The sequence below is a fragment of the Orcinus orca genome, chromosome 19, assembly GCF_937001465.1.
Source record: "Orcinus orca chromosome 19, mOrcOrc1.1, whole genome shotgun sequence".
NCBI lineage: Eukaryota > Metazoa > Chordata > Mammalia > Artiodactyla > Delphinidae > Orcinus > Orcinus orca.
The window spans coordinates 36,946,509-36,959,701 of NC_064577.1; the positions used below are offsets into that span (position 1 = coordinate 36,946,509).

Consider the following 13,193-nt stretch of genomic DNA (forward strand, 5'->3'; position numbering starts at 1 on the left):
CCCACCAAGTCTGCCTCGGTCCTGCGTGCAATAGCTAACACAGGCTCCTCCACTTTCAGCCCATCAGCGTTTTCTTCTCGTGCCTTTAATACAAGTGGGTTAGGATAACAGAGACATCTGTGGCTCCAGGAAACAATACTCTACTCCAGGCCAGAGCTCCCCCCTCAACAGGGAGCTCCAATCTGAAGTCATCGTAAAGGAATAAGAAAAAAGAGGCCCACATTTAGTTGAACTCCATTAAACTCTCCAGCTGGCTCTCTTTAGTTTTACCTTGGTTTATTCTATTATTTGGTGTCTGTTTGTGTAACTTATTTATTATAGTTACTACTATTCAGCATTGGGCGGGGGGGGGGACTTCCTATTTATTAAAACAAACACTATCCAGGATTATTAAAATGGGCTGCTGTCTATATGGCATCGTTTTTGAAAATAAACCCAAGGGGAAAAAGAACCCCACCATTTTGGGGTGCTCTCCCTTTCCAAACAAGGTGGGGTGAAACAGCACCTTTCTCTTGGGAATCCAGGATTCCACTAGCTGCAGGTAACTGATTCACTGTTCCCAAGTCCAAGTGGTAAATGTTTTATTAATATCAGGTCATTTCTACTCTTAACCTTGTAGCAGAATATTGGCTTTCTCCTTGGCCGTGAAATTCTGGCAAGTCCTTCTACATCAAGGAAGGAGATGCATTTCCTAACAGAGGGAAAAAGATGGAGAAGGAGTCTTTCCTTTCTCAACACAGGCAGGAAGAGGGAGATGGCAGGCCTAGTTGAGAACAATAGTGTCCGTCTTTACACGGTACTTCTTTACAGTGGGTAATTTGGCCCTGGTAGGACAAAGGTGAGTTCAGTCGTTGGATCTATAGAAATGCTGCAAGAAGTTTTGCTATTTTGGAGTATTTGAAATATCAGTTGAAAGTGAATTAAGCCAGGGACTTCCCTGGTGGCACAGTGGATAGGACTCCGCACTCCCAATGCAGGGGGCCCGGGTTCGATCCCTGGTCGGGGAACTAGATCCCACATACATGCCACAACTTAGAGTTCACATGCCACAACTAAGAAGCCAGCAAGCTGCAACTAAGGAGCCATAACTAAGACCCAGTGCAACCAAATAAATACATAAATATTAAAAAAAATGAAAGTGAATTAAGCCAGATAGAGAAAGACAAATAGCATGATATCACTGCTATGTGGAATCTAAAAAAAGAGACCAATAAACTTATCTACAAAACAGAAATAGACCCACAGACATAGAAAACAGACTTATGGTTATCAAAGGGGAAAGGGGGAGGGATAAATTAGGAGTTTGGGATTAACATATACACACAACTATATATAAAATAGATAACCAACAAGGACCTACTATATAGCTCAGGGGACTATATTCAATACTTTGTAATAACCTATATGGGCAAAGAATCTGAAAAAGAATACGTATATACATACACACATGTATATGTATGTATAACTGAATTACTTTGCTATACACCTGAAACTAACACAACATTGTAAATCAACTGTACTTCAATTTAAAAAAAGAGAGAAAGAGAACAGAAAGAGAAATAAACGCAGTGTATTGGGTACTTCCTTAAGAAGGCAATTGTCGGGTAAGTACTTAACAAAATGCCTCTTAGTATGTCTGTTGTTTGAATTTATTAAGGCAGTGACTAATATTTTTTGACCTGACATTCTGGGCAAAGGGAGGAGGGAGTGATGCCTGGGTGAGTGTCTTCACACCTGGTAACAGGTATTGATGAACACTTAGAGATGGACGCCTGTATTGCATGTTCCTCACAGCAGGAATTAAGTATAAAGTTATCAAAGCTAGTTGTGGACCTAAACCAAAGAAACATCTTTTTTTTGTTCTGCAGGCTTGTCTGAGACGACAGGAATACAGAAGAGACCCAAATGGGAAGAAACGCGATCAATTTTGGGGACAAGAGACAAATTTTGAGAGATCCCGGTTTTCAAGTGGGTCATCTTCCAAACAGGTACTTAGAATGCTGGGAGACATTCTTTTGCTGCAGGGTGTGTGTGTGTCTGTGTGTGTGTCTTTGTGTGTGTGTGTAACTGACTTAGGAAAAACCCAGCCCCAAAAGGAGATGCTGAAGAATCTTAAAGGGCAGGGTGGGGAGAGGCAGGGGCAGGAGCTCTCGCCCTGGGTGCCACCCCTGCCCCTCCTCTGCTGTGTGACCTTCCCCCTTCACCCTGGCTGGGCCTCACTCTTCTCTCCTGTAGACCAATGGAGATGGTCTCTGAGGTACCACCCAAATCAGAAATGCTGCAATTCTTTGATCTTAAGAGTCGGAAGCACCGGGCCTTCTAAAGCACTGCATCATAATATATCTATATACCTATATCTATGCCTACCTGATCTGTCTATATTAATATAGACATATATATATATATATATATGTAGGCTTATAGTCTTACCCATTGCATTGCTTAGTATAGTTTTTATTTCAAATAGAGTAAAATGCAGTAATAATTGCATCATGTAATAACTAGAAATTGTTCAAATATTTTTGTCTGGATAATAATAAATAATAAGATCAGTATAATATGATAACAATATGAAAATGATGATTACAGTAGGAGTAGTTACTGTTACTTGAGTGATTACAATGTTCCAGTACCGTGCTAGGCACTTTATACCTATTACCTTATTTAATTCTCATAAATCTCTATATATTTGCCTCATTTTACAGATGAGAAAACTGAGCCCTAGAAAAGTTAAGAAACTTTACTTAAGATTTCACAGCCGGTATGTGGTGGAGTAGAGTTTTCTTTCTAGGCAGTCTGACCCCTGAGAGGGTGCTCTGAACCCCTGAGCTATAGGATCATATTTCATGTTTAAGATCTTATCTGTGTAAGAGTTTTACTTATCCTACGTAAGCACTGAATACCGCAAGCTGCGTTCAACAATGGTTGTTAGTATGGCAAATTAAGATGAGTACTATGCCTTTTATGAATTCTTATTTAATGTTTTATGCCTGAAATATACTCTAGAGGAGGGACTCTCTTTTCTATCACTGGTGTGGATCCTCAAGACAGATCCTGGATACCTGATATCAATCAAGTTCTTGCTGGGGTTTCTTCCTTAACCTAGGATGTTCACATGGTGGTCATTTCATGTTCGAAGGACACCCTAAAAACATCAGTGGTGGATGTTTATGGATGTATCCCTGGGAGAGATCTATATTCCCTATTGAGGAACATAAAATCACACAATAAAATACTCCACCTAAAGCCTGAAGGTGAAAGAGACTACCTCACAATATCGGCAGCGCTGAGAAGAACGCATTGCCTGCATCTTTTCATGTTAGCCAAGGACTAAATATAATGCCTGCTGCTGATTAAACTTAGGGAGTGAGATTAATCCAAAACTCAAATCTAGTTTGGCTCGAACAACACATTTTTAGCATTAAGATAAATTCTCACAGTTTTGCACTTAGAAACAAAAATCAAGGACAGATGAAAAAAAAAGTAATTTCAGTCAAACAGTAGCATGAAGCCATATTCCTGGTCTGGAATTACTGAACAAATGGGCAGCTGGGTTCTTCTGTTTTCATGCAAAGACTCATAGGCAGAGTCTTGGCCATTTCGCATGGCAACACTCATGCATTTGGGATATTCTAGAACTTGAAGGCTCACGCTCCTCTCCACAAACTGTGTTTAGGGGACAAACTGGTGACAGATTCCTGTAGTTCCCTTCTTCATGCTACACAAATTACTCATTCTTTAAGGCATCATTGCAAAACACTCAGACCACATCTAAAAAAGGATGCAGCTGTACATATAAAAGTAATTATGAAATAAAGACAAAAATATGTGGTAACGTGCATAAAACTGGCAATTGCTAAAGCACGCGAACAGGATTTTTCATGTTTGCTTTATGTCACCGCACCTCAGTTTGTCGGAGAACTTGGAACAACATTACTTGATACTCTCGATTTTTTCCAGATGATGCTATCCCAAGGGTTTGGGTACTGACTGTACAAGTAACTTCCAAGTTGCACCTTCTCTATCAAGAAGAGTGACAAGATTAGAATTTTCCACAGTGAATTTCACCTCTGCTTTGCTCCCTGTGTTACAGATATTCTTTGGGGGATACTGGAGGATTCTGCCTCCGGATACAAAAGTGCAGGAAGGTCAGGGTGAGGGGAAGTGTCATGGAACGCATCCTTGTCAACAGCCATCAGGACTGTGTGCTTATAATCCCAATCCCTCCTCACTCAATCCTTCGACTTTTGGCTGGTACGAGTGAAGCCAGAGAGCCCTTATGACATTCAAACCAGAGCCCAGAAATCTTCAACTCCCACAGTCATGGGCTAGTTTGAAGATTTCTCCTCCCAGGTTTGGACCCCCACCCAAATTCTGTGAAAATCTGGTTGTTCTTAAACCTTCATAATCTGGGGCTGCCCTGCTCTGTATCAAATCCTGAGGGAACGCAGAATTTATGAAACCTCTTTCTACAGGGTCCCCAAGGCCAGGGAGATCCTAGAGCTAGTTTCCCAGGATAAGAATGCTGGCACCAGGACTTCCCTGGTGGTCCAGTGATTAAGACTCTGTGCTCCCAATGCAGGGGGCCCGGGTTCGATCTCTGGCCAGTTAACTAGATCCCACATGCATGCCGCAACTAAGAGCCCACACGCCACAACTAGGACCCGGCGCAGCCAAATAAATAAATAAATATTAAAAAAAAAAAAGAAAAAAAAAGAATGCTAGCACCTCCCAAAGGAGAACCCAGGCCGGACTGATGCAATTTCCAGAGCTTAGTGTATGGAATGTCACATCAGGCACTAGAGCTGCAAAAGATCCTCGGTCAATCAGAAAGTGGCAGGAGAAAGATAGAGTCCAATGAGACAGTGTAAACCCAACCCAAGCCCTCTTACCTAGGGAACATTTCCCTGAGTATTTTCCTTCTAGAAATTGCTGTGGCTGAAAACTCAAAAGAACATTTTATCCCTGATTTGAGAAGGCAAGTTCATTCCCTGATTGAGTGGGTTGTGTGACAGTGGATTGCTTAATCCATGGAAATTTTTCCACTGTACAATCACGATGTGAAGCATGCTACCACCAAATTTTGACACTTGTATTGCAACTTCCATCACTTGTTCATTCCTTAACCCAGTCTTAGACCATCACAATGCTGATGGGCCTGGGAAAAGTGAGGCATTTACCATCAAGGAATAGATCCAGTATCAAGATGCCATTTCTAAACACCTGCCTGGGGGTGGGCAGATCCCCAGATAAATGCACAGTTAACATGGTAGCCCCTCCCTTATGGCACAACCTCCTCACTCCAACCCGTGGCTTTAACCGTTGGTTATGCAGAGATTGTGTTCAATCAAACGCCAAGATAAAGCAATCACTACCAAGTCTGTGCTGAGGGGTTCTTTAAAGCATCACCTCCTAGAAAAGGGAATCCTCCTATATACGTTGTTGGTGGGAATGTAAGTTGGTGCAGCCACTATGCAGAACACTATGGATGTTCCTCATAAAACTAAAAATAGAATAACCATATGATCCAGCAATCCCACTCCTGGGCATATATCCAGACAAAACTATAGTTCAGAAAGATACACGCACCCCCATGTCCATAGCAGCACTATTCACAATAGCCAAGACAGGGAAACAACCTAAATGTCCATCGACAGATGAATGGACAAAGAGGATGTGATACATATATACAATGGACTAGTACTCAGCCATAAAAAAGAATGAAATAATGCCATTTGCAGCAAGACGGATGCAACTAGAGATTATCATAGAAGTGAAGTAAGTCAGAAAGAGAAAGACAAATACCATATGATATCACTTATACATGGAATCTAAAATATGACACAAATGAACTGAAATAGAAACAGACTCAGGGACATAAAGAACAGACTTGTGGTTACCAAGGGGGAGGGGCTTGGGGGAGGGATGGAGTGGGAGGTTGGGGTTAGCTGATGTAAGCTTTTATAAATAGAATGGATATACACACTGCTATATTTTAAATGGATAACCAACAAGGACCTACTGTATAACACAGGACCTTCTGTATAACACAGGGACCTACTATATAACCTACTGTTAAATATTATGTAACAACCTAAATGGGAAAAGGATTTGAAAAAGAATAGGTACATGTATATGTATAACTAAATCACTTTGCTGTACACCCGAAACTATCACAACATTGTTAATCAACTATACTCCAATATAAAATAAAAAGTTTAAAAAAAATCATTAGTAAAAACATACACACACAAAAAAACCCACAAAAGCATGCAACACACACACACACACACACAAAATAGAATGGATCAACAACAAGGTCCTACTGTATAGCACAGGGAACTATATTCAATATCATATGATAAACCATAATGGAAAAGAATATCAAAAAAGAATATATATATGTATAACTGAATCACTTTGCTGTACAGAAGAAATTAATACAACATTGTAAATCAACGGTACTTCAAGTTTTAAAAATTACAAAAAAAATAATACTAAAGCAGCACCTCTTAAATGCATTTAAGCTAGTTGTGTGACACAGTACAAAGAACACTTATCATCAAGGGCTCCCTCATTACAGTGTCCCTCATTACAGTGTGAATTCGGACAGAGCACTTTACTTCTAAGTACTTCAATTTCCCATCAAGGAGATCCTTATTATTATGCTATTATCTCATAGGATCATTGTGAGAACGTGTGAGATGCTCAAGTGTCACACTAACATTAGATTCATTATAAGTTGCCTTGGTGTCCAGCTATGCTTGCAAAGGATGCTCCAACGCTTGTCGATAGAGGAGCAGCTCCTGAGGCTTCTAGAATACCTTCCTTCCTCTCAGCCCCATCTCAGGCCACATTTCAAAGAGCTAACCTAACATAGCAACTTAATTTCACACCCTTTTCAAAGTTACCTACAACCTTGTGAGCTGTTTAATCAAATTAGAATTTAACAGGGAAATAAACAGCAGCTCTACAGAACCAACTACACCTTGGGTGATTTAGTACATTAAAAAGCAAAGCAGTCTCTCAGTATGAACAGGAAACAGTGTCCCTGGTACACTGCTGGCCCAGAGGAGCCTGCTGTGGTGCCAGGGGCACCAGGATATTTTGACCTCTCAAAACTTCACAGAGGGGACTTCCCTGGTGGCGCAGTGGCTAAGAATCCACCTGCCAATACGGGGGACACGGGTTCGATCCCTGGTCTGGGAATAACGCACATGCTGTGGTGCAACTAAGCCCGTGCACCACAACTACTGAGCCCTGCGCTCTAGAGCCCACGTGCCGCAACTACTGAAGCCCCTGAGCCTAGAGCCCACGCTCCGCAACAAGAGAAGCCACCACAATGAGAAGCCCGTGCACCGCGACGAAGAGTAGCCCTCGCTCGCCGCAACTAGAGAAAGCCTGCGTGCAGCAATGAAGATCCAACACAACCAAAATTACATAATAAAAATAAGTTCAAAAATAAAAATATTTTTAAAAGAAATTGAATTAAAAAAAAAAGACTTCACAGAGAAGGGCCAGGACCCCCAATTTCCCCAGAGAAAATGATGAAACTGATTAGCCCAGGACTTGGGGGACAGCAACCTTCAATGAAGAAAGTCATCATGGCCCCTTCTCATCTTCCAAGATCCTGCATCCTTGCTGGACGGGCCACTTCCAAGAGCACAAATCTCAAGGACTGAGGACATGTGGTCACTATATTTGGCAAAGAAGGTGGGGACCAGCCCTCAGTTTTTCAAGAGCATGGTTCACTCCGATAATAGGAATAGGATTGTCATCCTTTCACGAGCAGCAACCGGGCGGCTAAACGTTTAGATTCCAGGTCACCGGGACCCAGCGTTACACTGGAAGGAGGCGGCTAACCTGCCACCAGCAGCAGCCGGCTCTGCCCCAGGCCTGGCTCAGCAGGATGCTTACATCCGTGAGATCGCCCGAACCTCCCAGAAGGCAAGGTAAGCCTAAGTGTGAAGGCGGTCACCCGACATAAACATCTTAATTGTTTTGTCCGTGACCATCCACACAAACGTTGGAGGTTGAAATGAAAAATAAAGCTTCTTCAAGTAATCTGCAGTGGCTTAAAAAGTCAGAAAGTGCATTCCTACACGAGGGCAGCAAAAGCCTAAAACTGTGCTGTCCAGTACAGCGGCCACTAGCCACGTGGGACTATTTAATTAAAATAACATTTTAAATGCAGTTCCAGGCTCAGGAGCCACATGTGGCCCATGGCTGCCATATAGGACATTTCCAACATTGAAGAAAATTCTATAGGACAGCACTGCTCCTATTTATGGTCAAGTCCAAAAGATGAAACAAGACAAGATCCCACGGGCCAGCAAGGGGTTTTGTTTCCCAGAAACCGTCCTCGCGTACTCCGCACTACAATGCTTTTGCCCACCGCAGCTCCTTGCAAACGTTTGCTCTCCGTTGCTGAGTCAGGTGTCCGCGAAGGCTGGCTCGCTTTGCATTTGGTGTTTTCCTCCAACTTGGGTATATTTGCATGTCTCCTTTCATTACCTGCCTCTCCAGCCTCTCCTGCCTGTGAAACCTGCAGCTTCTCCTCTTTCAAACCGCTCTTGGGGAGCTGTTTGTTCTCCCATTAATCTGTCAGTGTCAACCTACCAACACCCCTGATGGTGTCACGGAAGCAGCCAGCTTAGCACACGGCATATGCGTTCTGTGACTCACACTTTTAATTTTCTCTAACTTCTACCTGTCCATTGTCAGACTCCCCGTGGGCCGGGCCTCCCGTCGTTCTGGCCCCGGGCCCGTGTGAAAATGAGGCAGGTCACACACATACATGCTGGCTCTGACTGCCGGGGGGTGGGGGGGGCCCACCTGGGAGGCTGTGAGTCATCCCTAACACCTGGCCAGGCGTGGTCACCGCCGCCCCCTCGACTCTAGCGCAGATTCCGTGCCCTCGAGGTGCACCTGAGTCACAATGCAGCTCCACACCCAGCATCTCGAGCCCAACACGGACGTCAGGGAGGCAGAAAGTGCAGCCCATGGTTTGTCGGGAATTTTCGTTGGAGTTTGTTTTCCATTTTAGCTGTCGGTCTGTCCTCCTTGGCCTGTCCCACCACCCCCTCAGACTCAAGAGGCTGAATCCATTGTCTTCTCCCCTCAGATTGGTTCCTCTTCCTGAATTCACTGCTGCCCAGGCCGGAATTCTGGAGATTATCTCAGACGCCTCCTTCTGTTGCCCCTTCTCAACTTCACGGCCGTCAGACACCAGAGTTAGACCGTCTTCCCTCCTCTCTCTTGAATCTGTCCACCAGCACCTCCCTTTGCAGGGCCCTGTCTTTTTTTTTTTTTTTTTGCCTGGATTATTGTGGGAGCCATTTTCCTGACCGTTTTGTCTTCACCTCACCCCTTCCAGCCAGTCTCCCAGGCAGCATTATGAGTGGATCCGTCTAGAAGCAAAATGGATCATGCCACTCCTCTATTAAAAGCTCTCTAGTGGTTCCCCATGTCTTTGGGATCAAGTTCAAACACCTTAGCAAAGTGTTTGATGGCTCTCAAGGCCCTGGATGGCCTGACCCTCAACTCTGAGGACACTTCCTCTGGGAAGAGCTTCCAGAGCTGCTCCTGGGGGTCAGGTGGCTTTGTTCTCGTCCCTCCTTTGTATTCCCCAGAACACCGTCTGGGCTCAAGCGCATCTTAGGATACGTCTTCCTGTCTGTCTCATCCTTAGGCTGGGAGCCACTCAGGTGCAGGCACTGGTTATTGCTCTTTTTTGATGGTTGGAATTTGCTTTAATAGATTTCAGCAAGAGGAAAAAAGAATAAATGAAGTAAATGTGCGAAAAATCATGCCAGTTTTCGAATCTGAATGATGGGTATATAGGAGTTTTTTATTATTCTCTCTACTTTGCCATGTTTCATATTAAAAAAAATCTGAGACAAAGGCCCCACCCAGGGGCAGGAAGTTATAAGGCAGGACCCAGGTGAGGTGCCCAGGGAGGGCACAGGGCAAGGGAGATGGAGGGACAGAAGGAAGGAAGAGATGGTGCAGGGGGCCTGGAAGCAGAGATGATGCTGTCCCTCAGAGGGTGGCATTCTCTAGGACCTGCTCTCTTGTTGGGCAGGTCACCTCCCCACCAACAGCTCTCTGAGACTTCATTCTTCAGGACTCACTTCCAGACTCTTCCAGAAACCAAATCTGCTGGCACCTTGATCTTGGACTTCCAGCCTCTAGAACAGCTTGAGCGGGAACCAGTCTCGGGCGTTGGTGCACAGGGCGATGGCCAGGTGAGGGGCAGACAGGAGCACCCCGCTGAGTACCGCGGCCCGCATGTGCACGGGCAGGAGCGTGTGGATGGTGTAGATGAAGAACACATTTTTTTGTTTTTTTTAAATCATAGGTTCACAGCACAGGAAAGGGACCTTGAAGGACATTTAGTCTAGTCACCCATTGCAGTTTTAGACACACTAGTTGTTAGAAAGTTCTCTTTTTTTTTAAATTTTTATTTATTTATTTTTGGCTGTGTTAGGTCTTCGTTGCTGCGCGCGGGCTATCTCTAGTTGTGTTGCACGGTCTTCTCATTGCGGTGGCTTCTCTTGTTGCGGACCGTGGGCTCTAGGCACACAGGCTTCAGTAGTTGTGGCACGCGGACTCCGTAGTTGTGGTTCATGGGCTCTAGAGCTCAGGCTCAGTAGTTGTGGCACACGGGCTAAGTTGCTCTTTTTTCCACCACACACTAGGAGCTCCATGAATGTTTGATGACTGCCAGTCACAGGAATGTTTTAGGAATGTGCACATGTTGAAATCATAGCAGTGTAACCACAACCGCCAGAGCAGGACCCTGCCTCGAGCGAGAGAAGAAAGGGGTACCGTTACCACGAGTGGTGGGCAGACGCTGGCCTGGCTTGAAATCATCAAGAAGAGAGTGGTTTGCTGAGACCGCCAACGTGCAACGGCCAGTTTGGGTCTGAAGGCTGAAACCGCAATCAACCATTTGGAAACCAGCTCCTCATCGGTGGCAACCAGAGTGACTGGCTAAAGAGAACGTTCTTTTCCTGGCCTACCACTCCGCAAAGCGACAGGTGGCTTCCTTAAAGCTCTGGGTAAGTTCCTTTTGTCACAGGTGGGCAAGAACACAGAGACAGAAGCAGCTCTCCGTGGACAGAGGAAACTCAGAACAGCCCAAAGTTGACCCAGGACTCACTAGCACTTATAAGAGGTCATCTTGGTGTGCTTAAATGTCCCACCAGGTAACTCACCAGACTGAACTGAAGGTTTCCTTTGTGATCATATTATAGAGTAATTGGAAGACCTGGGGTGCAGGCCCCTGGGCAAAACAGGGTCCCAGAAGCCTTTCACAGCAGTAAATGGCACAAACGAGTGATAATTGGTCTGGGCAAAGCCGGCAGTGCTTCATTTCTCCTCCGTTTCTGTGCTTTGCCTGAGTTCCACTAGGTAATTTTAAAATAGGGCATGGCAGGAAAATGGGGCAACTGTCAGTTTAAATTGCAGCTGCTTCCAGAATGTCGTCCTGCCTTTTGAACAGATAAGCAGGACAGCCTCGAGTCAATCCTTCCACGGGGTGATTCTGCCACTCGGCCCAGCGAGACAAACACCAATTGTCATCCCAGCTCAGTGAAATCGCCGGTGCCGAGCAATGTTGACCTCTGACCCCAAGAGTTCCCCGTGTTAATTAGACTCAGCAGCTCAGAAATTGCATGAGTGAAGATTATGATAAAGTGGCTTTTTTCGCATTTTATGTAGTGCTGTATATTTCAGCTTACAACATCTTATTAAAATCCCCTACTTAAAAAAAATGGTTCTAATTGCTTTTTAAAACCAAGAAACTTGTTAAAAACCTATTAAAATTCAGATATCAAAATTTAAAATTTTTTCAGTCAGTTGCAAGACATGATTATTCAGGGGCATACTCGCATTAAACATAACCTATAAATACAGCATTTCACCCTAAAACCTTCTTTTGTTGACAACAACAATTGCTTTATTTGTTAAGGAATTATAAAGCACTGGTGTCCAAGACACTGTGTTGGGTGGTATGGGGATATAGTAATGAATAACCTCTGGTCCCTTGGTTCCTCTCCCTTGGTCCCTTCATTGTCCCCTCTGTACCAACTTTTCCCTTCCCAAGCAGCCTATGTTCTGTGCTTGATCCTCTCAACACTTCCCTTGCCCTTTGTTTTGTTGACACACCTCTCTGGCCAAATCCTGCCCATCCACGGTCTCTGGGTCTGCACCCATACCACTGGTGACTGCCGGAAAAAAATCACCCAACCTTGAAAAATGATGCCCCTGGAAGGTCACGGCCACTAACCTCCTGCAACTCTTCGATGCTGCCCAGTTTCCCTGGTCAACTGTCCCTTCCACTTCAAGCCTTCTTCCCTTTCCCCAGTCCCTCCTCTCTTCCACCCCACTCCACAGTGGTCCTCACGTGGAAGCTCCCTCAGCTCTCTGCTGCCCAGCCCATCCACCTCTTTCCCTCTGCACCACCCTCCCCTCATTCCCACCCAGTTAGCAACCCTTCCATCTCTGCTCAGGACCCTCATTCCATCCATTGTCCCTTCCGTTCCCGCGTCTCCAACTCTGTACCAGAGCCTTCCCTTCCCATCAGCATTTAATCATGATCCAAGGTTTCCTACCAAAAATCTTAAGAGAACAACAGAAGAGACCTTCCTTGAGCCCCCACCCCCTGCACTTACTGCTTCTCCCTCACAAAGCTCTCAAAAGGATCATTTACGCTGACTGACTCAGTTTCCCCACCTCCTACTCACAACGCAACCCACTGCAATCTGGCTGCCACACACGTCATTCCACAGAAACGGCTCTTCGTCAGATGCCTTCCACGTCTGCGATGCAGGGCGTCTCTTGCAGTCCTCACTGCGCTGCACCTCTCAGCAGCTTTAGCTCGCCTGGCCACTCCACTGTCCTCAAAATGCTGCGTCCCCGCGCTTCTGCGAAGCCACGTTCTCCTGGCTTCTCCTCCTTCTCGGCGCTGAGTCCTGGGATTCCTCCAGGCTCGCTTCTCTTCTCACTCTACACCTGGGGGTTTATCCTGGTTTTGTATCACAGGCCTCTTAGGCAATACGGATGACCTCTCTGGATCCTCTTCTCACAATAATATTTTCAAATGCATAAAATAAGATGCACAGGATTTCAAAGGAAACCACAATCCTTGAAATAATCATCAAGATATTTTTAGAAATCTCTGACTCAGT

The 13,193-nt window shown here is 44.9% G+C and overlaps 1 protein-coding gene across 1 annotated transcript in view; it reads left to right on the forward strand.

Annotated features, from left to right (window-relative positions):
* Nucleotides 1–13,193, forward strand: part of MARCHF10 (membrane associated ring-CH-type finger 10) — an 88,741-nt gene that overhangs the window by 13,251 nt on the left and 62,297 nt on the right. The window contains exon 3 of the mRNA XM_049701652.1: nucleotides 1,869–1,988. Coding sequence (XP_049557609.1) covers nucleotides 1,869–1,988 — 120 coding nt within the window. The remainder of the gene's footprint in view (nucleotides 1–1,868; nucleotides 1,989–13,193) is intronic.